Source organism: Hemitrygon akajei, chromosome 27 (genome assembly GCF_048418815.1).
Source record: "Hemitrygon akajei chromosome 27, sHemAka1.3, whole genome shotgun sequence".
Lineage (NCBI taxonomy): Eukaryota > Metazoa > Chordata > Chondrichthyes > Myliobatiformes > Dasyatidae > Hemitrygon > Hemitrygon akajei.
Genome location: NC_133150.1, coordinates 39113559 through 39140739, shown reverse-complemented (window position 1 = coordinate 39140739; position 27181 = coordinate 39113559). Strand labels below are relative to the sequence as shown.

Here is a 27181-nt window from a genome sequence, read left to right as displayed (position 1 = left end):
CTCCAAAAGATGTTGACTGACCTGCAAACTTCCTCCAGCAGATTGTTGTAAACGGTGATAAACTGAACACCAACTACAACTGCATACTATCTCCTCTGTCTCTCAGTCCAGCTAAAGGGTACCAACGTGAAATGTTGACTTCTGTTTTCCTCACCAGATGCAGCCTGACCCACTGAGCACCTTCGCAGGTCGCTCCTGATTTTCAGCATCAGCAGCCTCTTGTGCCTTCTAAATCGGAACTACATCTCCCACAGTGCAAAGCGCAGATCCTGCTGCGCGACCGGACGTGAGGTCAGAAAAGGGCAGGGTTTCCGTTTTCAAACGCTAACTGTCAGGGCTCGTGGCGAGCGGTCGGGTTTAAACCGCCAACGGTTGAGGTGCTGGAGTCCGGTTGCGGGCAAGCAGCTACTCGGCGGCCGAACTTCCCGGCCGGCCGGTTGCTCGGCTCCCACACGGGATTTGTCATTTCCGTGAGGGAAGTCGCGCCTTCGCCCCGCGGTCCGGGGGCAGCGGGTGAAGGAAGGAAGCTCCGGGGTCCGGTGGAAAGTCGCCGGCAGCCTCTTCTCCCCGCGCCCGATCCGCAGCCTTCTCAACTCACCCTCCCTCCCTCGGGGAGAGAGGGCTGCCAGTTGCCGCCATGGGCTGCACCATGAGCGCAGAGGACAAGGCGGCGATGGCCAGGAGCAAGATGATCGACCGCAACCTGCGCGAAGACGGAGAGAAGTCGTCCCGGGAGGTCAAGCTGCTGCTGCTTGGTAAACACTTGCCGCCGGGAAGCGGTCGCATCGGGGAGGGGTAGTCGGGGATACCGTCCTGTGCAGGGGTGGGAGGGAGTTAGTTGCACTGGGATTGCGCCTGTCCCGTCCTCTGAGGCGTGGCTTCCTGTACTGCAGGGGGCGCTGTCCGTGGAGGCTGGCTTCCCGGTCGTGGGAAATTAATTCTACAAAATCCCAAGGTTTTTTTTTAATTGATCGGGAAGAAGCTTTGAAACACAGATTGAGGCACCACTGGGAACAGACCCTTTGGCCCAGCTCGTCCATACTGACCATATGTCTATCAAAGTTAATCTCATTAGCCCAGAACTCTTCTGTATCTTTCCTATCCATATATACATATTCAAATACTTCTTTAGCATTGCATTTGTGGCCACCTGTACTACTACTTGTTCTATATCTCCACCATGCTGTATGGAAAAAAAACGTCCTGTATTGAAAAAAAATATTTCCCCTGTTATCTTAAATTTGCCCTCTAGCTTTAAAATGGGGGATAAGACTGAGTTTGTCTATGCTACTGATGATTTAATAAGTGTCTAAGGTCGTCCCTCAGTTCCCTATGTTCTAGGGCAAAAAAAGCCCAGACCTGGAAAATCTTTTCTGCACTCTTTTCAACTCAGTGACATGCTTCCTATAGTTGTGCAGCCAGAGCTGCTCGCAATGTTTCTAAGTGATGTCTGTTCAGCAACTTGAACAGTTGCATCACGACATCCTGAGCAATTATATCATAACCTTTCCCTCAGATTTTCAAATTATTTTAAATCTGTAGGAAACAGTTTGGCCTACACTGGAATGCTGTCACCATTCTGGTCATAACAGTTTTTTTAAGTGATTTCAAAGTCCGAGAGCTGGTGTGGTCAAGGTTGACTAGAATACTTCTAAAATGCATCTGTAGAGCTACAGTGAGCTGGTTCTCTAAAACAAAATATAAAACCAGTACTTGCGACCTATGTAGTGCTTTTAAAAGGGACCCTTTATAAGCACCTAAAGGAAAACAACTTGCTTAGCTGTAGCAAGATTGTGAGGGAATGGCATTGGCTGGATAGCTCAGAGTTGGCAGTGAAGCAGAAATCAGCTTCTGTATTGTAATGGTTTGGTTGAGGATTGTCTGTGCAAAGTCTTAGTTACTGCAGTTACATTCTTTGTGTTGGCTTTGGTTCTGAGCAAATCTTGCTGGTTAAGCAGAAGGCAGCTGTTTTGGCTATTACAGAAAGTTATTTCTTTGGAACCTCTTGTATTCCATTTCAGGCTAACAAGATATTTATGCACCACTGTGATGGCAGACTGCATACATCGAGTTTACTGACAGCAGTGTGATATTGATATTGACTAGGTAATCTAGTTTTAGTGATGTACTTTGGCAAGAGCTTCCTGCTCTTTGAGAATAATGCTGTGCGATCTTTGTCACCCTCTGACTAGCTCCACTTTGAGAAAAGCTGCTATCCCTCTTCAGTGCTGTGCTGAAGTGTTGGGCTGGATTTGAAGTGAACCTGTAACTTCCTGACACATAATATGCAACAACCCACTTAACATGGCTGACCTTTGTGGATAATTTAGTGTTGACCTGTGCAAATTAAATTTGGGATTTTTGAGTAGGTGTTTGGATCAATGACTATTTCCCTAGTAGCACTTGCATCCACAGTGAAGTGTTTTGAGAGGTTGGTAATGAAACATATCCTGTCTGAGAAGTGACTTGGATCTGCTCTAATTTGTAGCAGGTCCACAGTAGATGCAATTCATTGGCTTTTCACTCAACCCTGGACTATCCAGACAGCAAAGATGCATACATCAGGATGCTCTTTATCGACTACAGCTTGGCAATACTGTAGTCCCCTCAAAACTAATCAATAAGCTTCAAGACCTTGGCCTCAATACACCCTTGTGCAGTTAGATCCTTATTTCCTCTCTTGCAGGATGCAATCAGTTCAGATTGGTAACAACATCTCCACAATCTCTATCAGCATGGGTGCACCACAAGGCTGTGTGCTTAGCCCCCACGCTGCTTGTTTACACATACAACTGTGTGGCTAAGCACAGCTCCAGTGCCATATTCAACTCTGCTAACGTAGGCTGAATCAACATGTAGGAGGGAGATTGAAAATCTGGCTGAGTGGTGCCACGCAACAACCTCTTAATGTCAGCAAGACCAAGGAGCTGGTTATTGACTTCAGGAGGGGGAATTCAAAGGTCCCTGAACTAGTCCTCAGTGGAGAAGCAGATTTGGAGAAGGTCAGCAACTTTAAATTCCTCAATGTTATCTTTTCAGGGGCTTGTCATAGACCCAGCACATAAAGGCAGTTATGAGGAAAGCATGGCTGCTCCTGTACTTCCTTAGGAGTTTGTGAAGATTCAGCACGACCACTGAAGCTTTGACAAACTTCTGTAGATGTATGATAGAGAGTATATTGACTGGTTGCATCACAGCCTGATATGGAAACACCAATGCCCTTGAATGAAAAATCCTACAAAAGAGTAGTGGATATGGCCCAGTCTATCATGGGTGTAGCCCACCCAACCAATGAGCATATCTACATGAAACACTGTCACAGAAAAGTGGTATCCATCATCAGAGACCCCCACCACCCTGGTGTCATCGGAAAAAAGATACAGGAGCCTTAGGAGGTTACTACCTTTCAACCATCAGGTTCTTGAACCAAAGGGGACAACTTCATGTTCCTTCATTGAAATGTTCTCTCAACCTATGGACTCTCCTTGAAGAACTTTTCATCTCATGTTCTCTATATATTGCTTATTTATTATTTCGATTTCTCTCTTTGTATTTGCGCAGTTTGTTTTTAGCATGCTAGTTGAACATCCATGTCTTTCATTATGGTTATTCTATTATGGAATTATTGAGTGTGCTCGCAAAAAATGACTTAGGATTGTATATGCTGACATATATGTACTTTGGTAATACATTTTGTTTGAACTTTGTAGTCATGGGAACTATCAAAAATGAGGTCGAAGGTAGGATTTTAAAGTTGGAACAGTGTGTTTTGGCATTAAGTAGGTTTAGATTAGGTTATTTATACAGCCACCAGTGGTGGTGTAAAGTGAAATGCACATTGACTAGGGTAGAAACAATAGAGCTAATGATGATTATCAGTTGAGATAGGCGAGATGGGGTTTGCAGTCAACTTCACTGGATTTGAGACATTAAAGTGAAAATCAATGTGTGTACTAAAGGGCCAGTAATTCTGAGGTAAAACTGAATGAAATCTTTAAACTGGATTTGGTCACAAGCTGTGTATAACTACAGACTATTTACAGAGTATTTGCTGGCAAGTCCTGCAGAGCAAGTTGTGTAATAGGAGTTGGAATAATTATTTATCAAAGCTATTTTAAAAAATCTTGAAGTCGACAACAGTTTTTGATTACATATTTGAGCTATTCGTATTTGGTGATATGAATTGGGTATGTTTTTTAAAATCATGCATTTACTCATCGGGCCATTTACAAACGCAGGTCATCTGAGATAACATACAAGTTTGGATGCTGATGATTGAATTATTCTAATGAAGTTCTGACAAAACATCTGTGAATGTTTGATTTTACAAGCTTCACACACATTTAGACTTCAAAGGGCGTAGTTTTGCAAGGAATGTGTCACTATTCTATGACCTGTTTATAACTTCAAGAATTGAGAGATGGAAATCGGGAATAGAGATCTATATAGCTGCTGAATAGAAACATAGAAAATAGGTGCAGGAGTAGGCCATTCGGCCCTTCGAGCCTGCACCACCATTCAGTATGATCATGGCTGATCATCCAACTCAGAACCCTGTACCTGCTTTCTCTCCATACCCCCTGATCCCTTTAGCCACAAGGGCCATATCTACCGGTAACTTCTTCTTAAATATAGCCAATGAACCGGCCTCAACTGTTTCCTGTGGCAGAGAATTCCACAGATTCACCACTCTCTGTGTGAAGAAGTTTTTCCTCATCTCAGTCCTAAAAGGCTTCCCCTTCATCCTTAAACTGTGACCCCTCGTTCTGGACTTCCCCAACATCGGAAACAATCTTCTTGCATCTAGCCTGTCCAATTCCTTTAGAATTTTATACGTTTCAATAAGATCCCCCCTCAATCTTCTAAATACCAGCGAGTATAAGCCTAGTCGATCCAGTCTTTCTTCATGTGAAAGTCCTGCCATCCCAGGAATCAATCTGGTGAACCTTCTCTGTACTCCTTCTATGGCAAGAATGTTGAGATTCAGATGATTATAACTCGTGGGTAATATTTCAGCATCTTGAAACCAAAGGAAGAACAATGAATGCCTAATTTGCAGACAAGTGTAATGCTATCAAAGTCAGCAGTCAGGAAGAATAGTTGTTGGGAGAGGGTTTGAGAATTAAGATACAAATTTATGTATTCATCATAGGTACAGTGAAGTGTATGGTTTGCATTGACAACCAACACAACCTGATGGCAAGTGCCGCCCCACATTCTGGTGCTGAAGTAATATGCCCACAATTTTAAGCAGAGCAACATTAGCAACAACAACAAAACAAGCCCCTTGTTTAAAATATTGTGCATTAAATATTTTGTCTGCTTCAATTTGTCTTTTGTTCCTCACTTACCTCCTGAATGTAGGAGTTCAAATGATGTTGTGACTGATAATCAGCCCACAGTTTTAAGGTGGGCTGCAGCATGTGTAAGGCATCTGGGTTAGCATCAAAGTCGGTGAAGATGTAGCACCTGCTCATTAGTTGGATTTGGACAACTTTATCCTCCAGTCTAGTCCTTGGGATGTTTAAAATGCTCTGGCGTAGCATTTTATGAGCACCACATTGAGATGGCCATATTTTGTAGCATTTGTCTCCCTGATTTGTGACACGTTTTGTACAATTTACCAGCTCTTTTTGAGAACAGTGGGACAAAGTTAGAGGCTGGTTAATTAATTGCTGCAGAACATAGATAAAACATGCAAATATATTTTAATGAAAAACTCACCTTTTGGGTTGATTTAGGGGAGACATTGAAAATGCTGAAAACTTGCAATACATCTAGCAGTTGACCGTTTTTGGTTGAAGATAATACAGAATGGATTGATTGGTTTATTTTTGGTCCATTTATTATTTTGGTCAAGGGTATTTATAGGATTACATTGAGTTTGAAGATTTTATATTTTAATTCAGCTGACCATTTCCCCCACTGTATAAATTTGACTTTATGAAATGTACCTTGTATCAGTTTTGGAAAGAAAAAACTGGCTTGCCTGAAAAAGTGCTTATTAAAATAAGTTCAAAGTGATGTATAACCAATCCAATGGTGGAACTCATAGTATTTATTCATTAATCCTGTGTTTCTTTGTATTGTCGATCTGAAAGCTTCACCTTGTTCACTTTAATTTTTTTTAAAAGCTTACTCTTATAGCCTATTGATATTTTGAATGTTTTATCAATGATGAAAATATATTCTGTGTGTCAGCATTAATCTGATCATGTAATCATGTCCCACTATTTTGAAACAGCTAAGAAAAATTAATATTAAAAATGGCTTGGATGTATTCACAAGAAAGTTGCTCAAAGCTGTGGCTTTAGAAGTTGAAATGAAAACTAGAAAGCAACAATCTATGATCAATACTAGCTGAACTAATAAATTTTACATTTTAAATGTGAATGATTTTCATGATGTTGAAATATCCTTGCTAAAAGATTACATCCTTATATTAGTGTTGCGGAAGGAAATTTGGTTTCATTATGATGAAAATGGTTTGTTAATGGCATTTATAAAAAGGAGGCTTCCTTGTGAAACTAAATTTCAACATGCTCTTCTTGGGTTTAGAGCTGTTTTAGGTTACATATAAGGTTCCATTCACTCCTTGCACCATTTTGTGAGTGTACTTCTCATTTGTGTACAGAAATGAAACAATCTTCATGTGAACTAATTTGTGAGATGGAGAATAAATATAATAACACAAAATTACCTTTTGCATCTCCTTCCTCTCCCCTGCTCCACCCCCAAACACCTGACACAAATGTTCTTTCTGGGATATTGGTCATTAATGGCTCATTTAATAATTACTTACGTAAGAGGTAGATTTGAAGGGAACTTTAGAAGTACATTTGAACCTCACAGGTCAAATTTTTACAGAACAATCAACTAATAAATGACTCATCTGTGGTCACTTCCTCTCTCGCCAATACCAACATGCACTGCCCCTCTTCTGTGCTGAGCTACTCTGCTCAGATCTTATGATTTGGACTTAATTCATCAATGTAATTCAGTATAGGCAGGAAATGAAGGAGGACACCTGAAGAAAAATAATGCTTTTATAAAAATAATTTTCTGTTAGAGGATAATTTGTAAATTTGAGTTCAAATCTCATCATTGGCTTTAATGTGACTCTGGCCCCACTAAGTGGTTGATTCTTATTTGAAATAGTCTCTAGGCAGTTTAGGGATGAGCATTAAACGCAGTAATGTGTATATCCCATGAATAACAAAGTAAGGAATTATATTTGTAAGATATTAAACATGTTCTCATGCTTGTCGTATTTAATTAGATCAGTAAAAAATTTGTTATTTTTCAATTTGAAAAACAACAAATTGATGCAGCTCTTTGCTTGTAATTATTTGCATGTAAGATTTTGTTATTTTTCTCCACTTTCAATTGATAGTTCCTAGCAATATGCATGCAGTGATTTTAGTTTTTATTAAAATGACATGGAACAATGTCCCAGAATCAAAGGCAATAACATATCAGCATATAGGAGAGAGATTGAAAATCTGACTGAGTGGTGCCACAACAACAACCTCTTACTCAATTGCAGCAAGACCAAGGAGCTGATTGTCAAGAACAAGGTGCAGAGTCCTTATTATGGGAAGTTGAAGTTGTGCGAGTGAAGTTATCCCCTCAGGTTCCTTAAGAGTCTCATGGTTGAGGGGTAATAATTGTTCCTGAACCTGGTGCTGTGAGTCCTGAAGCTGATGTACCACCTTCCTTATGACAACAGTGAGAAGAGAGCATGGTCTGGATGGAGGGAAACTTTGGATGCTGCTTTCCTACTACAGTACTCATTAGTTGGGAAGACAAATTGATACCCATGATGAACTGGGCCGTATCCACTGCTTTATGTAGGATTTGTTGTTCAAGTGCTGTGGTGTTTTCATACCAGGCTGTGATGCAACCAGTCAATGTGCTCTCCACCACACATCTATAGAAGTTTGTCTAAGTTTTAGATGACATAACAAATCTTCACAAACTTCTAAGAAAGTAGAGGCACTGCCATGCTTTTATTTTCAAGTCAAGTCAAGTTTATTGTCATTTCGACCGTAAGCTGCTGGTATAGTACACAGTAAAGATGAAACAAACTACACTAGACTATGTGAGACAGCACAAGGCTACACTAGACTACATAAAACAACATAAAAACTGCACTAGTCTACAGACCTGCACAAGACTACATAAAGTGCACAAAACAGTGCAGGGCAGTACAATAATTAATAAACAAGACAATAGGCACAGTAGAGGACAAATTACAATATAATAATAAATGATATAGATGTCAGTCTAGACTCTGGGTATTGAGGAGTCTGATGGCTTGGGGGAAGAAACTGTTGCACAGTCTGGTTGTGAGAGTCTGAATGCTTCGGTACCTTTTGCCAGATGGCGGGAGGGAGAAGAGTTTGTGTGAGGGGTGTGTGGGGTCCTTCACAATACTGCTAGCTTTGTGGGTACAGTGTGCTGGGCCCAGGATAGATCCTCAAAAGTGATAACACCAAAGAATTTAAAGCGGTTGACCATCTCTACCTCTGATCACGCAATGAGGACTGGCTCATGAACCTCTGGTTTCCTCCCCTTGAAGCCAATAGTCAGTTACTTTGTCTTCCTGACATTGAGTGAGAAGTTGTTGTGGCACCACAAAACCAGATTTTTAAACTCCCTCCTATATGCTAATTTATCACCACCTTTGATTTTGGAAAACAACAGTGGCGTTGTCAGAAAACTTAAATATGGCATTGGAGCTGTGTTTAGCCCCTCACTTATAGGTGAGTAGAGTGAGGGCTAAGTACACAGCCTTGTGCTACACCTTTGCTGATGGAGATTGTGGAAGAGATGTTATTGCCAATCCAAACTGACTGGTCTGCAAGTGAGCAAATCAAGGATCCAACTGCACAAGGGGATATTGAGGCCAAGGTCTTGAAGCTTATTGATTAGTTTTGAGGGGGTGATGGTATTGAATACTAAGCTGTATTCAATGAAGAACATCTCGATGTATGCCTCTTTGCTGTCCAGATGTTCCAGGGTTGTGAAGCACAATGAAATGGCATCTGCTGTCAACCTGTTGTGACGGTAGAAAATTGCAGTGATCCCAGTCTCGTCACAGGCAGGATTTGGTATGTTTTATCACCAACCTCTCAAAGCGCTTCATTAGAGTGGATGTAAGTGCTACTGGATAGTAATTGAGACAGATTTCCACATTCTTCTGAACCACGTATAGTTGAAGCAGGTGGGTACCTCAGACTGCCAAAGTGAGAGTTTAACACAGGCAAACACTCCAGCCAGTTGATCAGCATACCTTATCATCCAGTTCTTCCACCACTGTAGTGTTATGGCTATAGTGTTTTCCATGTACAAAAGGCACTGTAGGAGCATAATTGCAAACATGAGAACTCTTCCAGTTGTAGCTTCTCCTTCAAGGAAGTGTGATGTTAGTTTTTTGATCATTTTTGATTATATTCTGGAAAGAGTAGCATTCGGCAGAATGCAGTAGAAGCACCTATGAAATTGTTTAAAATCAAAATCAGCTTTGTTACCACCAACATGTGGTGGAATTTGTTGCTTTGAGGCAGCTGTATAGTGCAAGACACAAAAAATACTATAAATTACAATAAATAGTGCAAGAATCAGACCACAGAGGTGTATCTGGCAAGGAACTGAAAACCTGTGCCTATCAGCCTCTCACTGTTGTAACTGAAAGTTCCCACTTGATTCAAAATGGCATAAATCATACCATTGTCCAAGAAGAGCAGAGTGAGTGCCTCAAGGGCTATCTGGTAGCACTCATATATATTCTTGAAGTGATTTGAGAGGTTGGTCATGGGGAGGATTAAGTATTTCTTGCAGAAAAGATAATATTGTTGTGTAACAGGAAACAAAGCAACTATAGATACAGTGGCAGGAATGTGAAAGTTTGCAAATTAACTTGTTTTGTGAAGCTGAAAGAGTCGATCTTCAGCCACAAATAATAATGTGTATTTCACAGCCTGCTTTCTAACATGTTAGAGTACTAATCACAGTGACATATGCAAACACTGATGCAAATCTCTTCCCTATACTTAAATAGCTTATATCTAGGCAAAATGTATCCCATCATTAGGGAGAGATGACTCATTATTTATTCACAAATTTAGAAATATAGTAGGATTTGTTAATTGCAGTATGGAGTTGCCTATAGGTACTATAATTAATTCAGATGAGTTGTTAGATAAGCTTTAATAATAAGGTTGTCTCTAAACCACTTTTTGGAATGCAACATCCCTACTTGTCTACTAAACAAGTTTTGTTCGTCGTTGCATCTGTACAGATGCCACACTTGAAGTAGGGTGGGGGAAGAGGACTTTAATGCTACCCGTGGCACTTCTGTCTTTCTGGAATAAGTATTGGTAGTAAGCTGCACTTGACTCATTTTGATCTGTCAGTTTTTGTTACAGTTGTAATTACCACAGTTAAACATTGATTCTTTTATTCTTTAACACTTTAATCTCTCTTTAACTGGAACAGAAAATCGGCAAGTTAAACTTAAGCAAATGCTTAACCGTTCTCTCTGTATATGCATTGCATTTTGTCTTGGCCCAATTTTAATTTGCATTTCAGAATATTGACACCAGCTGTATCTTGTATGCGGTTTTAAAATCTAAAATAATGTCCAGTTTGTTTTACATTTATAAAGGACACAGTTGAAACTTTATGTTAAGCATTTTCTGGAATGTTTTGCAGCTAACAAATGGGTAGACATTGCATTCCCTCTGGAAAATAGTTCACAATGTACTCAAGAATTATAAAAATAAATATTAGAAAAATGCTGTAGTTGAGTTCTCTGAAAGGTCAGTTTCCCTATTTTGGGGAACCGCACAGTTAGCAAAGTAACATTTCTTACACAACATGAGAATTATGTTGGCAGTTTCTTTTAAGTATAGCTTGTCAGGCAGTATCCCTTTAGCAAAAAGAAACATATAATTCAAAATATTTCCTTCAGTTTCATTCAGTAGGTGAGAAATTTGACAAAATGCTTTGAACAGCACACACCATGTGTCAGTGATCAGATAGAAAGTTAAACATGTCTGTTTTCCTGCTGCTAATCCTGGCTCAGTGACCTGAGTCAGAAGACTGATCTTCATTATCATTCCATAGATTTGAACAATTATACTATCAGAAGTACTGAAATATTCAGGTGCTTTTTTAAAGAAAAGTTGGCAGAAACATGAAATTGAAGCCTCAACTGGATGTCTTCCTTGTGTCCTAATGGACACAAATTTGTCAAGGTTGCAAATAAATAAGATTTTTATGCTCATTCGCCATTGTTCTTTTTGGGACTTTGGTTAAGTTCTTAGAAAACCATTTGGGTAAAGTCTAAGTTGTGCTGTGTGAGCCTTATCTGACTTTTGCCATGTGGACAGGCTCAGACCAAATTTGGAAATAAATCAGCAGTAGAAGAAACTACAAACTGCTTCTCTATTCACTGACATAGTTCAACAGATTTCCAGTATTTGCAGTGATCTGATTTTCAACTTGTTTCAGTTTTTTGAACTGGGTGTTCCTTTTAAAGATTAGCACAGTCAACAACTTGATTTGCTATAAACTGCTTTAGCATGATTTTAAGGTTTTGGAAACCATATGTTGTCCTGTGTACCCACTTTCTGGAACAAAAGCCCAGCCATTTTCTCGCCACAAACACTCGCACCTCCATCTTTTGCTCCACTAGCCGCTACATTCAGCTTATCAACTTTTGACCCTTCTAGCAACTCCAGTATAATCTCATCCTCTTCTGCCCACGTTTCCCCATCTCTTGGCACTTTGTCCTGTACTGTAGGGGGTGCAATACTTGTCCCTTCATTAACTTCCTTGTCACCATTAAGGGGTTTAAATTGCCCTTCCATGTAAGACAGATTTATGTGCATTCCCTCCAGTGTGGTCTATTACATTTGATGCTCACAGTGTGGCTTCCTCTACATTGATGCGACCAATTGGTAGAGCAACTGCACTCTATACACCAGGGGTCACCAACCTTTTTTTGCACTGCGGACCAGTTTAATATTGACAATATTCTTGCGGACCAGCCACCGGTGAGGGTGTTTATCTCAACCGGAATATAGATGATAAGTTAACTATAAGTCACTTATAAGTGGCTAATACACTCAATTTTGTTTCTAAAGTGGTTTATCTAACGCATTTAATATTAAACACAGCGCATATTTTCCTCGCATGAATATAGTGATAAGTCAATTATAAGTCACTTATAAGTCAATAGCATCATAACATTTTAAGTAACGTTTGGATATTAAACATGCAGCGCATATTTTCCTCATATGAACATATAAAATCATTGCCACACACCAATATTGCTGAATCAGTGGGAGCCCTGGGCTTGTTTCCCTGCAACAAGATGGTCCCATCGAGGGGTGAGGGGAGACAGCGATACTCGAAGGGGGTTCCTTATGTCCAGTCTATTCCGCAATTTAGTTTTTGTTGCATTCATTGCAGAAAACCCCGCTTTGCAGAGATATGATGTTGGAAATGGAAGCAAATGTTTTCGGTGCTTTTGTGGCTATCTCAGGATATTAAGCCTTGACTTTGATCCAGAATGCCGGCAGAGATGTTATGTCAAACATACTTTTCAGCCCACTGTCATTTGCAAGCTCAAGGAGTTGATCTTCTTCCCGCGCTGACATGAATGATTCACCGGGGACATTCACAATTGACCTATTCCTTTGCATGTCTTGGATCATTTGCGGTTGGGAAGTAATGCTCTAATTCTGTCGACTGCGAAGATAGGTGATCGCGCACCAGCTGTGAGAAGGACGGTGCAGCCTTAGTCTCTCCCAAAATCCCAGCTGATTTTGGGAACATGTCAAATATGCCCCTGTCCACTTGCCATCCCCACAGTTCCAGTTTGGCTTTGAAAGCAGACACTTTATCTGCCAACTTGGAGACAGTTGTCATTCTCCCCTGAAGTGACAAATTGAGTTCATTGAGCAGATTGAAGATGTCACACAGGTAAGCGAGTTTTGCTATCCACTCCTTGTCATTGAAGTGTGCTGCCAGTGGTGACTTTTTTCCTGAAATAAATTTCTGTAGCGGCTCTCTTAACTCAAAAACCCTGGCCAGGGCTCTCCCCCTTGATAGCCACTTGACTTCAGGGTGTAAGAGAAGGTATTTGTGCTCTGCATCCATTTCCTTGCAAAGCTGCTCAAACAGACATGAGTTAAGGGTTTTTGCTTTGATGTGATTGATAACTTCAACAATGTCACTCAATGCACTGTTAAGATCAGGTGAAATTTTTCAGCTAGCCAGCATTTCCCTGTGTATGACCGTGTGTAGACTGGCATTCAGGAGCAACCTCTTTGACTCGGGTAGTGAAACCAGACAGCCAACCAGTCATAGCTACAGCCCCATCTGTGCATATTCCAACACAGTCCAGTTTGCCTGACGTAGTCATTCAAAGACTTGAATAGTTCTGTTATGTTGTGTTAGTTGGCAGCAGTAGCGCACACAATATATCCTCGTGCACATCATCTTGAAATATATATTGCACATAAACCGGCAGTTATTGCCTTGTTGTCAACATCGGTAGACTCATCGACCTGGATAGCATACCATGGTGACTCATTAAGCCATTCCAACAGCTGTGCTTCGATGTCCTCTGCTGTGTCATCGATCCTCCTTGAAACTGGTAGCTGAAAGAGAAATCTGTGCCATCTTGTTAGCTGCAGCTTCTCCCAACAGTTCACGGCACATGTACTTGGCAGCAAGCAGAATGAATTCTTCATTAACAATGAAAGGCTTCTTAGCCTTAGCAATACGGCTAGCCACTAAGTATGATGCTCTCAAAGCAGCAGCATTTGTGGAGGTGGTGGCTCTCAGCACTTGCTTCTGTCCCGCCTGCTCACGTTTTTTCTGCTCAAAAAAACTTAACGGGTTTGTCTTTAAGTGCAGTATGCTTGGACTCAAGGTGCCAAAGCAGTTTTGAGGGCTTCATTCTCTCACTAGACAGCTTGTCTCCACATATCACACACAGGGGGCTTGGAGTGTGCAAGTCACCAGTCACATTAAAGCCATATTTTATGTACGACTCGTATTTTCTGTTGAGGGAAGCTTTCTTTTTTTTTTGCTGTCTCTGCGTTATCATCATCGTTAGGCCTTTTATGTCCTCTACCACCTCTTCCAAAGAAACTCAAGCGATGTTTGTTTTTTACTCATCAAGTAGTTGTAGGTTAATGACGGACTGGTGACCTCGTGTGGGTAATGACCTCGCATTAGGGTCGCGTTCAAGTTCAACAGTGGGCGTGACGGAATGAGGAAAGGTGCAGCTGACTCATATTGTTTTATACCGCCAAATCATATAGTTTCCTTGCGGCCCAGTAGCACATGCTTTGTGGACTGGTAGTTGGAGACCACTACTATCCACAATAGCTATCTTGAGCTACTCGACATATAATTTCATCTCTCCTTACCATTGCCACACCAATCTATCTATGGTTTTCTCCATGCCATGGTGAGGCAAATACAAACTAGAATAGCATTTCGTATTCCATTGAGGTAGCCTGCAGCCTAATGGCACGAACATTGAATTTTGCAGTTTTGGATAAATATACCCTTCTGTGTTCCTTTCCCATTCTCATTACTCTCCTTTCCCTTTTTTTCACCTCTTCCATCCCTTTTATTATAAAGACTCATAACCATCATATATCTGTACCTTTTTTTTTTAACCCCCCTCCCTTGCCCAGTTCACCTTTCCTATTCTGCTTCTCCACCTAGTTCCATCTGTCTTCCTTGTCTGGTTCCATTATCTCATAAGCCCCAAGTATTTGAAATGTGTACTTTAATAATGCTAAACAAAATAAAGTGCTTGATGATAGTCACAAAGACTTGTAACTACTGCCACAACTCAGTACTTGCATTTTTTTATTTGCAGGTGCTGGAGAATCTGGCAAAAGTACCATTGTGAAACAAATGAAGTGAGTAAACCAGTTTCATCTGAGTTTTTGACCTTGGTTGTGTGATAATTTAACAACAAAGTCCACAATTAAATGTAGACTGTCTTGCTGTCCAAATTGATATCAGCTTCAGGATAAATGTGGATTTAGTAGTACTTGTGTATCTCTAACACTATTTTGAAATGCTTTGTATTTTGTATTCTGTTTTGATTTGATGAGTAATATAGTTGCACATTATAAATGATTCTGATATCACGTATTGTGAATTTGTTCCCAAGTTTATTATAGTTTCAAGCTTGATAAAAAATTTTACAAATTTTCTGTGAGCATAAGGGATTCTGATTAATACACTATGTTCTTTTGTTTCTAAAGTTTTATTGATTGGTTTTCAAATGTTTCCACTATTTGCAAGATTAAACAGGAGTCCTTGGAGAGGAAGTAGTATCTATGCTATGTGCTCTTATATTGAGAGAGTTCCAAAATGTGTTATCCAATGAGATAGAAGAAAAGATTTTATCTATAAATTATTTTATTATGATAGCTGCATGTTATCTAACTGGAAGCAGATATTAACATTCAAAGCCCTCTTTTATTCACCATAGCTAGTTAATTTTAAATGGAGACCTACAAAACAGATAGTTAAATGTTTCATAATTATTCAGATAAGATTGCTTGTATATGATCTGGTTTGTTGGATATTAGTATATTTTTGTTGTAAAATTGTCAGTAATGTGGTAAACATTTGTTACTTTTTTATTATCAACTTTTCTGCCCCTTTCTGTTGCAGAATCATTCATGAAGATGGGTACTCTGAAGAGGAGTGCAAACAATATAAAGCAGTAGTTTACAGCAATACAATTCAGTCTATTATTGCTATCATCAGGGCTATGGGACGGTTGAAGGTTGATTTTGGAGACCCATCAAGAGCTGTGAGTTTCTTTAATATATTCTTTTGCACTAATGAACTGAAGTACTTTGGGGATGCATACTGTAAAATTAATATTATAGCTGTATTTTTGATGATCTTGGGGAAAGTATACTAAAAGTATCTTTGTTTTCTGCATTTAAAATGTCTTAATGGGAGCACATGTATGGAGGACATGGCTTGATTGTGAAGGTGCAATCAAGCTGTCATTTTGTTTACTGTAATCAAGTAGATTGCTGACACTCACTGTATAAATAATGGTACTTTTGCTATGGTGCCAGAGAACAGCAGCTTTGAAATCTTACTCAGGAGTGAATCTAAACTATGAAAAGGAGAAAACTGCTGGTAATTTCTAGGGTATAATGAGAAAAACTCTAATTTCCACCTTCCAAAAAGTTGTTAGAAATATTGTGTTTTCTAGCTGCATCCATAAATTTAGGAACAGAAATGAATTATTCTTAAAGTATTGGATAAATTAATGATGGCACCATTCAATTTTCTCCTTGAGGCTTTCAAATTAGCACAATTTGTAATTAATATTTTATGGGCAACTGAAGCGAGGTTAAATATCGACAGTTGGTATTACTTGACCAAATCTAGAGGTTGGCCGTTATATATTTAGGCACTCAAAGCCTGAGTTTTTGCAATCATGCCACTGGGGGAAAGATATATTATTGTTACCATTTTGTCATTAACTTTTTTTGGCCACAAGTTTAATTTTTTAAATATTGCCTGAAGGTGTACAATTAATTTAGCAAATACATTTTGCTGTTCTGTGGTATGTTATATTGAATAATATAAAAAGAAAATATTTATTCAATTGTTCAAATGAACTTGAGTAATATGTGCTTGAGAAATTTCCTGTCACCTTAAAGCATTTTGTTTGTATCTAGGATGATGCTCGCCAATTGTTTATCCTAGCAGGGTCTACAGAGGAAGGGATCATGACAGCAGAATTAGCAGGAGTTATCAAACGGTTGTGGCAAGATAGTGGTGTTCAGGCTTGTTTTGGTAGATCAAGAGAATATCAACTGAATGACTCTGCATCATAGTAAGTTTTACAGCCAAAATATTAGCCACTTCTTCACAGATAATTTACTGTTGTGTTCACCCTTTGGTATTTATTACATCCACCTGATAAAGATTAAACAAGTCTTGATTACCTTTGAGAGTGAATAACAGCCAGCTCCCATCTGTTTGAAGTTTGTAAATCTGCTTACTAGTCTTGTTGCTTTTATTCAGAATATGAATACTGCTTAGATTATACTTTAATCATGATCTCTCCATGTTGAAGTGTCTGGAGCCACCTATTTTCACACTTTAGTCTACCATATCCCAACCCCATTGGACTTGATCTCTTGGCCAATGTTCTTTCATAGATAGCTAAAAACAAAAACTGTCTAGCTTATTCTTGCAGTTTTGCTGTTTGTGCTGACTGTTGTGTTTGCTATATTTTAAAAGTCATTAGCTATGTACCTTGAACATCCTTTGCGAATTTTGTAAAATCTTTAAGTAGTTTTTAACTCATTGACCACCTTTCCAGAGACAGATGATGGTTGCTCCAAAGCACAAACTAGTTAGTTTCCAAATTGCCTTGTTTTATTATATTTGGTTAATCAGAGCCTATCTTTTTGATTGCCATTTCACCTGAAGTTTTATTTTGTGTATAATAATGGTGCACTTAATTTGATAAGTAATGTTGGTTACTGAAAGTCAGTTTCACTCCACTGTTTAACAGCTATAAGTGGTTGACTCTGATGTGTAAATTACCATGAAGCATTGGCACCATTAGCAGCTCTAACTATAATAGCAGAGCTGCAAATAAATGAAACTCAGATGAGTATCATTTAATAATGTGTTGTCAGTTTCATCAGAGGTAGAAGCAGCAAGTGTTATAAGGAACTTGCTGTTCTGAAAAATATTTTGAAAATCATAACATGAACAAGTACTTAATCTTTTTTTTAAAAAACTACCTTTCCTTAATTTTGAAGATAGAGCGCCACAATAATGTAGCAGTTAGTGGAACATTATTACTGCTCAGGGCACCAGAGTTAAACTCTTTAAGAAAATTTGTGTGTTCTTTCCATGAGTGTGTGGGTTTCCTCCCACATTCCAAAGGCTTACTGGTGAGTAGGCTTATTGTTCATTGTAAATTGTCCTGTAATTAGGCTAGGGCTAAATAGATGGGTTACTGTGCAGTGTGGTTCACTGGGCTGGAAGGGCCTGTTCCATGCTGCAAGTTTAAATAAATAATTATCTAGAAATGGAGTAATGATAATGATAATTCAAGTGAATAGCTATAGCTATTTATCTCTTGAAGTCAATTAAAGTGAACACTTAAAGCATCTGTTAAGATGCACAGGAATTTCTGTATTAAGTGAGTCTTTCACACTTGTAGTTTATATAATCTGATGGAAGGATATGGTACCGCAAATAGGTTCTACATTTTGCATAACAGTCCCCTGCCAGGTCTCATTTGAATCTAAAGTGCATCCTCTTTTGATCAATGTGGATGAATTTCCCAGGATCCACAACTGTTTATCTTACTGACTTTTGGCTAATTAGTACCAGCTTTGTTGATTCATTTGGTGGAGTGTTGCATTTTGTCTCACCACTTAAAGATTTCATCAGCGCATATTCTCTGCAATTAATGCTGATCAAATTGGAAAGTAACTGGTGCTTGGAAGCGCAGAATTAATGGTGGGAGTTGGTTTTGATTTTGTTTACTTAATTTGTTTTTAGTTATTTGAATGATGTGGATAGAATATCCTTACAAAGCTACATCCCAACTCAACAAGATGTCTTGAGGACCAGAGTAAAAACCACGGGTATAGTGGAGACGCACTTTACCTTCAAAGAGCTATATTTTAAGTGAGTAATATTGTTCTTAATCACAGTGTACATTATTATCAACCATAAATGTAGCTTTCCTTGGGTCATACTGCGTCATGTTGATCCTGATTATTCTTTAACTGTCATTGTAACTATAACCAGACTAGACTTTGCCACTCTGGTACTTTTCATAATGAGGCTAATTTTATTTTTACTCCTGATCAGGCTAAATGATACGTAATGATAAGTGTCTTGGCCAGGGCTCCAAACGTATTGGATTATCTTTTCATGAGAGAAAGGAAAAAAGTAGAAGAATGAATAACAAAGGAGTAACACATAGAAGTAGTTAAATTAGAGGGTATCCTAAAGAGGCAGGATTTTTTTTAAAGCAAAATTACCAGTAGGGGACCATATTATAACAAAAGCTGATTGTGGCATTTAATGTTTGAAAATAAATCCTTGCCAGGTTAAGCATATGTATTGTGCAACCATTTGTAATGCATTGGGTAGACAACTGACAGCCCACCCAATGTATGGAGAAATCATTGAATGGGAAAAGACCATGTCCTATCAGACTTGCCTTTTATAATTAATGATACAAAGATAATTGAGTATTCAGGAGATCCAGAAATAACTAGAGGGAAATAGGAGAACCATCAAAACTGCAACTGTCCACAGTTAATCATATTTTAAAGAAGCAAACTATCCTGTGAAAAAATATAATTTACATTTGAATTAGGGCACCTTTGCAAACCTGAAAATTATTGCCTTGTGACATCAGGAAACTGGATGAAAAGAGTGACAGGAAAAAAACATCAATTATAAATTTAAAAAACTGAAATTAAATAACAACCTGCAGCAGTTCCTTTTCTGAATATCTTGTCACCTTGGGGCTAGGCATTTCATTAAAGTTTTCATGGCATAATTTTAGAACTTTTACAAGATGCTTTTGACTTAAATGATTGGAATTTTGCTTTGTTAGAGCAATTGCATTTATAGAATGGTAACCAAACTGGTGTCTACTTGACCTGTAAGCACATTGCAACTTCTATTCTTCTGAACTGTCTTTTAAAAAGCGCTCCCCTCTCCCCAACAGCCGAAGTTTGGTTACAACATGGAAGTAGAGCATGCATACTCAATTAAAACCTTACCACTGGTTCTCATTCTCTCCCCCCAACTCTGCACATTCTTTCCTTTCAAGTATTTGAGTTCATGTGGAATGCTACTGTTGAGTCTGGTACCTTCTACATCTGGCATTGCATTTCAAGCAGAACCAGACAAAACTAACACGAGATGTTTGGTTCTTTTCCTACATAACTGCATTAGACACATTCTGTTTCTTAAACCCTACAGCAAGAGGAATAATTTTCCTCTATCTACTATCTATATTTTTTGTAACTTTCAACAATTCCAATCAAATTCTGACGCTCTTAAAAAAACAAAACAAACCCAGCTTCTGTAGTCTGTCCATTAGTTAAAATCCTGCACTGAAGAAAATCATTTCTTCTGCACTTTTTTTTGGGAAAACTTTTTGCATCTCCCTGAAGTTTAGTACCAGAATTGGACGTACTACTATAATCGTGACTGAGCTCATGTTTTATAGAAGTTCCTTTCATCTGTATTGTCCCTTTTATGAAACTAAGGACCAGCTCTACTCTTTTAACTTATTTCTTCCAGGAGCCTTGCCAATTTAATTGAGCTAAGCATGATCAAGATCCTACATAAATATAGAATTGCCTCAAGTTAGTTTAAATCTCCTTTCCCAAATGTAACACGTTAAGATTACTCTAGTACAGTATCAGGATGGCAATAAATACTTTCAGTATGGAATCATTATAAAAGAATTTCAAGATAAAAGTTTCCTTGTATATTCAGCTTTGGAGTGTATTGCATAGAATTCCAATGAGCTGTAAGGATTGTATTATGATTGCAGTATATAAACTTGCAGCATGTGTTCTAAAGTATTCAAGTGCATCAATGCCCTGTTAACTCCTGGTGTTTGAGTTAATTTTTTTTCTGAGATCAAAATATTAATTGTTTTTATTTGTTGCATTAAAAAATCTAATATTATCATTGTCTAAGGATGTTTGATGTAGGAGGACAAAGATCGGAACGAAAAAAGTGGATTCACTGCTTTGAAGGTGTAACTGCAATAATATTCTGCGTGGCACTCAGTGATTACGATCTTGTACTTGCTGAAGATGAGGAAATGGTGCGTACCTTTTGTATTCTAATTAATATATCCATTTTCCAGCAGAGTCAGCCAAGATTGTCTTATCACAAACAAGAGAAAATCTGCAGATGCTGAAAATCTAAGACTCTGTCTTTAAAGGATTTTGCAAATTGGCTGTGACATTGTGTAAATGCTAAAATTGAGTGCTATGAAATTTCACTTTAGTTTACAAGGGTACTTATTAAAGTGGCTGAATTGACTGTTTAGAAATACTAAGGACATGCATTTAAAACATTGCTCTTAATCAGGAAAGCAACAATAATTCTTGGTGTATCAACTGATCTTGTACAACTAATCGCCTTACAGATAATGGGCAGCTTGTATGAAGAGTAAAAAGGGCTATATATAATCAGAAATGCATGAGGTGATACAGAACTTAGGGTTAAAAGAACTCCAGTTTTAGGATTCTAAAAAGCACTTGGGCAATTTAAAATCCTATCATTTAGAAAGAAAATACACTTCAGAAATGAATGTAGATTATACCACATGCTGAGTGAAGAACTTAATTCCTTTTAATGCATATCAAGATCCAAATGGCATCAGTTTCTCAAAAAATAATACTTTAAAGGTGATAATTTAAAAGAAGAAATCGAATTCTGACTTAACAAAGGCGAGGTTGGTAACATTTGATGTATTTTAATAATAGAATAATAAATGTGTATTAGGGTAACTCAGTGATTTTTGTGATCTAAAAAGATTACAAAATATGAATAGATTTTATATTCTAAGTGTTGTGCTAAAGTTGTATATTTTAAGATATTGCTGTTGTGATTTGAGTACACAGAACTTTGAAACTAAATTCTGCACTGTGGATAGTACCACGGGTATTTATATAAATAAAATGTAAATTTATTTGAGTGATTTATTGTGTATAAAGAGCCAAAATTAAGTTTAAATGTACACCCTATCCTCGTTATATGCGAGGGATACAGTCCTCGCAGTCGACGCATAATGTGAAAACACATAATGTGAGTATTTAATTTGAGAAAATAGTGATGTGTTCCAGAAGGCTTCCTAACTGTTTTATCTGTAATTTATTGACATTTTCATACCAATACGACAGAACAGCAGTACCACAAGGCAACATTCGTATTATATGTCATCAATTTAAGGTAATATTCAATGTAATAAATCATAGAAAGTTAACGTACTAGGGTGTACTCACCAACAGTGGCAGGTGTATTCACTCTTGAGAGATGAGTGGTTGTTGTAGTGTTGGGCAGCTTTACATGGATAAAGTGGATGGTTGTGGTCGTCAGGATCCTATCCAGCACAGCAAGGGGTGAAGGAACACTCAGAACTCTTAGAACTGCCGGCAGCAGATAATGACACCGGTTTGAAGAAAGTGGTGAGGATTGTTTGTTTGGCAACATTTTGTTTTTCAGCATAAATTTACTTGTAGGGAAGATGGGTTGACGGCGGGGAACGACTGAAATGCTGACTCCATTCTAAACTTGGGTCCATGTCCATCGCCATTTGTGCCAAGTGTTCCAACTTTCACCATTCCCTCACTGTTGGTAAACTCCCGGGATTTTCAAAATCGTCTGTTGCTTGCAGCACCTGAGAGAGAGTTCGCCGTTTAAAAAAAAAACGCCTTGAATGTGGATCACACTTTGGTTGAGTGGTTGAATCAGCAATGTTGTTTTAGGCGGCAGGAAACACACTTTTATGTTGGGATGAATGCTGTCCAAATGTTTAGAATGGGCTGGCACATTGTCAAGCAACAAAAGAACTTTAAAGGCAAGATTCTGTTCCCGGCAGTAGCGTCCCAAAGCTGAGTTACTTTCACCTGATGCTGGCGCTGTTTATAATTTCCAACTTTTTTTACAAGTTTAAAGCGGTTCTCTGCCGCTCAGCTGATGGCCCAGGACATGACATCGGACGCTTAGTTAAATATTTTAAGCACAAAATCACTGCACCATGGATAAAACGCAAGAGCACAAGATCGCACATCCACACCTTGCCAAAACCAACGTGAGACTGGCGGGAGTGAGTTTGTGAAGTGCGCGCACCTGACTTGTATTTGCAGGAAAGCGATACTTCTCATCCCGACTGTGAGGCGTGCGCACATGACTTGTATTGGCGGGAAAGCAGTGCTCCCCAAATAACTGACAGTTTTGGAAGTATATAAAGAAACGTTGGTAGAAATAGATTCCTCGAAAAACTGAATCCACATTGAAGACGCATATAACGAGGATAGGGTGTATCTATATTAGGGATCTCCTATATTCTTGGGATCTCAAATCTCTGATCAAAACCAGTCTTGATGATTTTTATAATGTAAGTTGTCCATATTAAAGGCAAAGGAAATGGCAAATTTTCTACTACATACTTAATTCATTGACCCATGAAGAAAAGTAAAATCATTCTCCTTTTTATTTTAGGAGATCACAATTATACCCCATTTTTAAGCCTGCAAGTACAAACGTTTGTATTTTGCCTAATTAGTCCATGCTTAAGTTGATGTTGTACTTGAGCTTCTCTTTCTCATCAAGATCTACAATGCAAGATCTTTATTCTTGTATCACACATACTTTTTTCCATTTCCCCTCGCTTGCATCTGTTTTACATACTTCAACTACTCCCTGGGGCAATTAGTTCCATATTGTAAAGGCATATTGGAATTCCTGAATGTTACTTTTATTGGAAGAATAAGGTGTGACTTCTTGGCCTTCTCTCCTTTCAGCATGTTCATCCTTTTTTGATTGCAAACTCTCTCATTTCTGTTAGTATCTTTACTATCTTCCTGTACCTTCTCCACCGTCTCTGTGTCCTTTCAAAATAATGCAAACAACATTTGACTTTGTAATATGTGTATCAACTCCCCGACATCCTTTTTTTGTTCCTTTTCTTGCTTACACTTGCTCCTTCTAGGTAATGAGTCCTAATTATTCATCCACCCAAAGTGGAACAATCTTGCATTTATCTGTTTGACCTTGTCTGCCAATCCTGCAAGTGCATAAATGTCCTCTTGTAATATTTATTTATTTTTTTGAGATGCAGAGCAGAATAGCCCTTCTAGCCCATCAAGCTGCACCGCCCAGCAATCCCCTGATTTAATCCTAACCTAATCATAGGACAATTTACAACAACCAGTTAGCTTACTAACTGGTACATCTTTGGGCTGTGGGAAAAAACCAGAGTACCCAGAGGAAATCCACTGGGTGGTAGGAAGAACGTACAAACTTCTTGTAGGCAGAGGTGGGAAATGCACCTGGGTCAACGGTGCTGTAAATCATTGTGCTAACAACTGTTCTGCCCCTGTTGCAGTGCACCTTTATACATAACTATTGCTCTCCAGCTTGACAATATCTGTAACAGTTTTCAATTCCAAAATTAAATCAGTGGTTATTTATAAATAGTATTTGCAAAAAAGTAAATGCTTTCAAAATCCTCTGTTGAAGCCCATGCTGACTATGCATGTACATATCCGATGTAGCATCAATTCATTATTTTGCTTACCACTGTAAGGATAACTGGTCTGCAATTTTTCTCAATACATGTTGTTCCCATTCTTAAATATAGAGAATGTGTTAGCCATTCTGTGGCAGTAAGCGTATTTCTAAAGAGTAGAAATAGCTTCTTTAAAAATGCATTGATGTAATCCATGGGTTGGGCAGCTCTTGTGATGTTGGTTTTTAACTTTGGTTTAGTTTTTATTCCCTTTTTGGATTTTAAATATCTGCATTAAGGAGTGGGAGCTGGAAATGGATAAACTCCAGATCATTTGGGAAGCTGGAAGAGTGGGAATTCCGAAGAATGAAGGGTGATCTCATTGAAACCTATTGAATGGTGAAAGGCCTTTATAGAGTGGATGTGGAGAGGATGTTGCCTATGGCGGGAGAGTCCAAGACCAGAGGTCAGAGCCTCAGGATAGAGGAATGTCATTTTAGAATGGAGACAAGAAATTTCTTTAGTCAGAGTCATGAATCTGTGGACTACTTTTCCACAAGCAGCTGTGGAGGCCAAGTCTTTATGTACAGTATATTTAAGGCAGAGGTTGATAGATTCTTGTTTGGTCAGGGCATGAAGGTATATGGGGAGAAGGCAGAAGATTAAGGCTGAGAGGAAAATTGGATCAGCCATGATATAGTGGAGCACATTCAATGAGCCAATTGGCCTAATTCTGCTCCTATATCTTATGATCTTGTGGTCTTATCTCATTATTCATCTTCTCCCAATGTCATATCACTGTAATGTCAGTGGTTGAATCTATTTTTCTAATTCTTTATTATCTTGATCCATGTGAATTTGATATTTGCTGTATTTGAGTCCCTTTTTCCTACTGTCATTGTTATTCCTAATTCCATTGGTTTGTCTCCCCTTTTTTCTAAAAAGATGTTACATTTTTTTGGCCTGATTTGCTTTTTTGTAAAAAGCGAAACAAATGGTGTTGTAAGTAGAAATGAAAGATAAATATTGGAAGTACATGGCAGATCAGATGGATCTCAAGAGAGGAACAAAGTTAATTTTTCAGATCAATGACCATTGTAACCAATGACCAATGATCTGCCTGTTTGTATGTCAATTTACATACAGCTTGAGCAGTAATTTGGCGATTAACACTTTAAACCTTTACTTTTAGTTCAGAACTTGTTACATAATACACTTACAAATGGTTAAAATTGTTTCTTTTATTATCGGAGAATGTATACAGTACACACCTGAAATACTTGTTTTTGCAGACATCCACTTAAAACAGAACCCCAAAAGAATGAATATCAGAAAAACGTTAGAACCCCAAAGCCCCCTACGCCCTCCTCCACACAAGCATCAACTTCCGCCTCCCCTGCTCACTTCAGCAAAAAGTATTGTGCCCACCACCCACCCGGCAACAGCAAAGCACCCAGAGAGAGGCGATGGTCTACCGTCGGAAAAAGCGATTGTTTACCCAACAGTTAGACATGCCACAGGCCCTCTCCATCTCTCAATAACACGACGGAGAGATAACACCCAATTTCCCAGCAAAAGGGAAGACTGACAGTTGCTGTTACAATGGTTATAGTCACTTTTTATTCCAAGATTACCGACTCGAGAATCAATAGCAAACTCTTTCTTCCCCCGCCCCCCATCAAGAGAGGGAGAGTGTGCAATTGCTCGACTACAATGACCTCCATCCAGACATCTGCAAAATCCTGATGTTCCATCTCCCACAGTGCCTCAGTCGGCAATGTCAGCCTGGAATCGGCTGTCTCAGAGAGACTACCTGTAATTTTAGCACCCTCTCAGCAGCCAGATTTTTTTGCCCACACATGTCAAGTTTCTGTTCAGCAGCTGTTGGGTATTTCTTATAATGCTAGGAGATAGAATTGTACATGGTTTGGGAATTCTCTGAATTTTACATGGTCCGTGAGGAAGTGGGGAGACAAAAGACTAAATTTAAAACAAAATGTACCTATTTCTAAAGAAATGTTTGGTCTAATTTTAGTGTGATATTTTAGCAAGTAACATTTTCAAACAAATTCAATGGATTTTGTTTAGTAAGTTAACCAAGAAAAGGATTAAAATGATCTCTGCATTGTATATTTTAATGTGCAAGCATTTTATCCCCACAGAACCGAATGCATGAGAGCATGAAACTTTTTGATAGCATCTGCAACAACAAATGGTTTACAGATACGTCTATTATTCTGTTCCTGAACAAAAAAGATCTATTTGAAGAGAAGATTAAGAGAAGTCCTCTAACAATATGTTATCCAGAATATGCAGGTAGTACTAGCTTCTTGATTTAGAAATGTTTTGATCGAAGCTAGATTTAGTTGTCTACAATGTGTGATTTCATTAGTATATCATGACAGTGCATTTTCATGCAACACACACAAAATGCTGGTGGAACACAGGCAGGCCAGGCAGCACCTATAGGAAGAAGTACAGTCAACATTTTGGGCCGATACCCTTTGTCAGGACTAACTGAAAGAAGAGATTTGAGAGGGGGAGATCTGAAATGATAGGAGAAGACAGGAGGGGGAGGGATGAAGCTAAGAGCTGGAAAGTTGATTGGCAAAAGGGACACAGCTGGAGAAGGGGGAGGATCATGGGATGGGAGGCTGAGGGAGAAAGAAAGGGGGAGGGGAGGACCAGAGTAAGATGGAGAGCAGGCAAGGAGTGATTGTGAGAGGGAAAAAGGGGGGAATAGATAAATAAGGGATGGGGTAAGAAGGGGCATTAATGGAAGTTAGAGAAATTAATGTTCATGCTATTAGGTTGGAGGCTACCCAAACGGAATATAAGGTGTTGTTCCTCCAACCTGAGTGTGGC

At 38.8% G+C, this 27181-nt stretch overlaps 1 protein-coding gene across 1 annotated transcript in view; it reads left to right on the top strand.

Annotated features, from left to right (window-relative positions):
* The first annotated feature begins 306 nt into the window (after positions 1 to 306).
* Positions 307 to 27181, top strand: part of LOC140717277 (guanine nucleotide-binding protein G(i) subunit alpha-3) — a 28791-nt gene continuing 1916 nt past the window's right edge. Inside the window, exons 1-7 of the mRNA XM_073030704.1 lie at positions 307 to 755; positions 14912 to 14954; positions 15721 to 15862; positions 16752 to 16909; positions 18601 to 18729; positions 20773 to 20902; positions 26479 to 26632. Coding sequence (XP_072886805.1) covers positions 638 to 755; positions 14912 to 14954; positions 15721 to 15862; positions 16752 to 16909; positions 18601 to 18729; positions 20773 to 20902; positions 26479 to 26632 — 874 coding nt within the window. The 5' untranslated portion in view covers positions 307 to 637. The remainder of the gene's footprint in view (positions 756 to 14911; positions 14955 to 15720; positions 15863 to 16751; positions 16910 to 18600; positions 18730 to 20772; positions 20903 to 26478; positions 26633 to 27181) is intronic.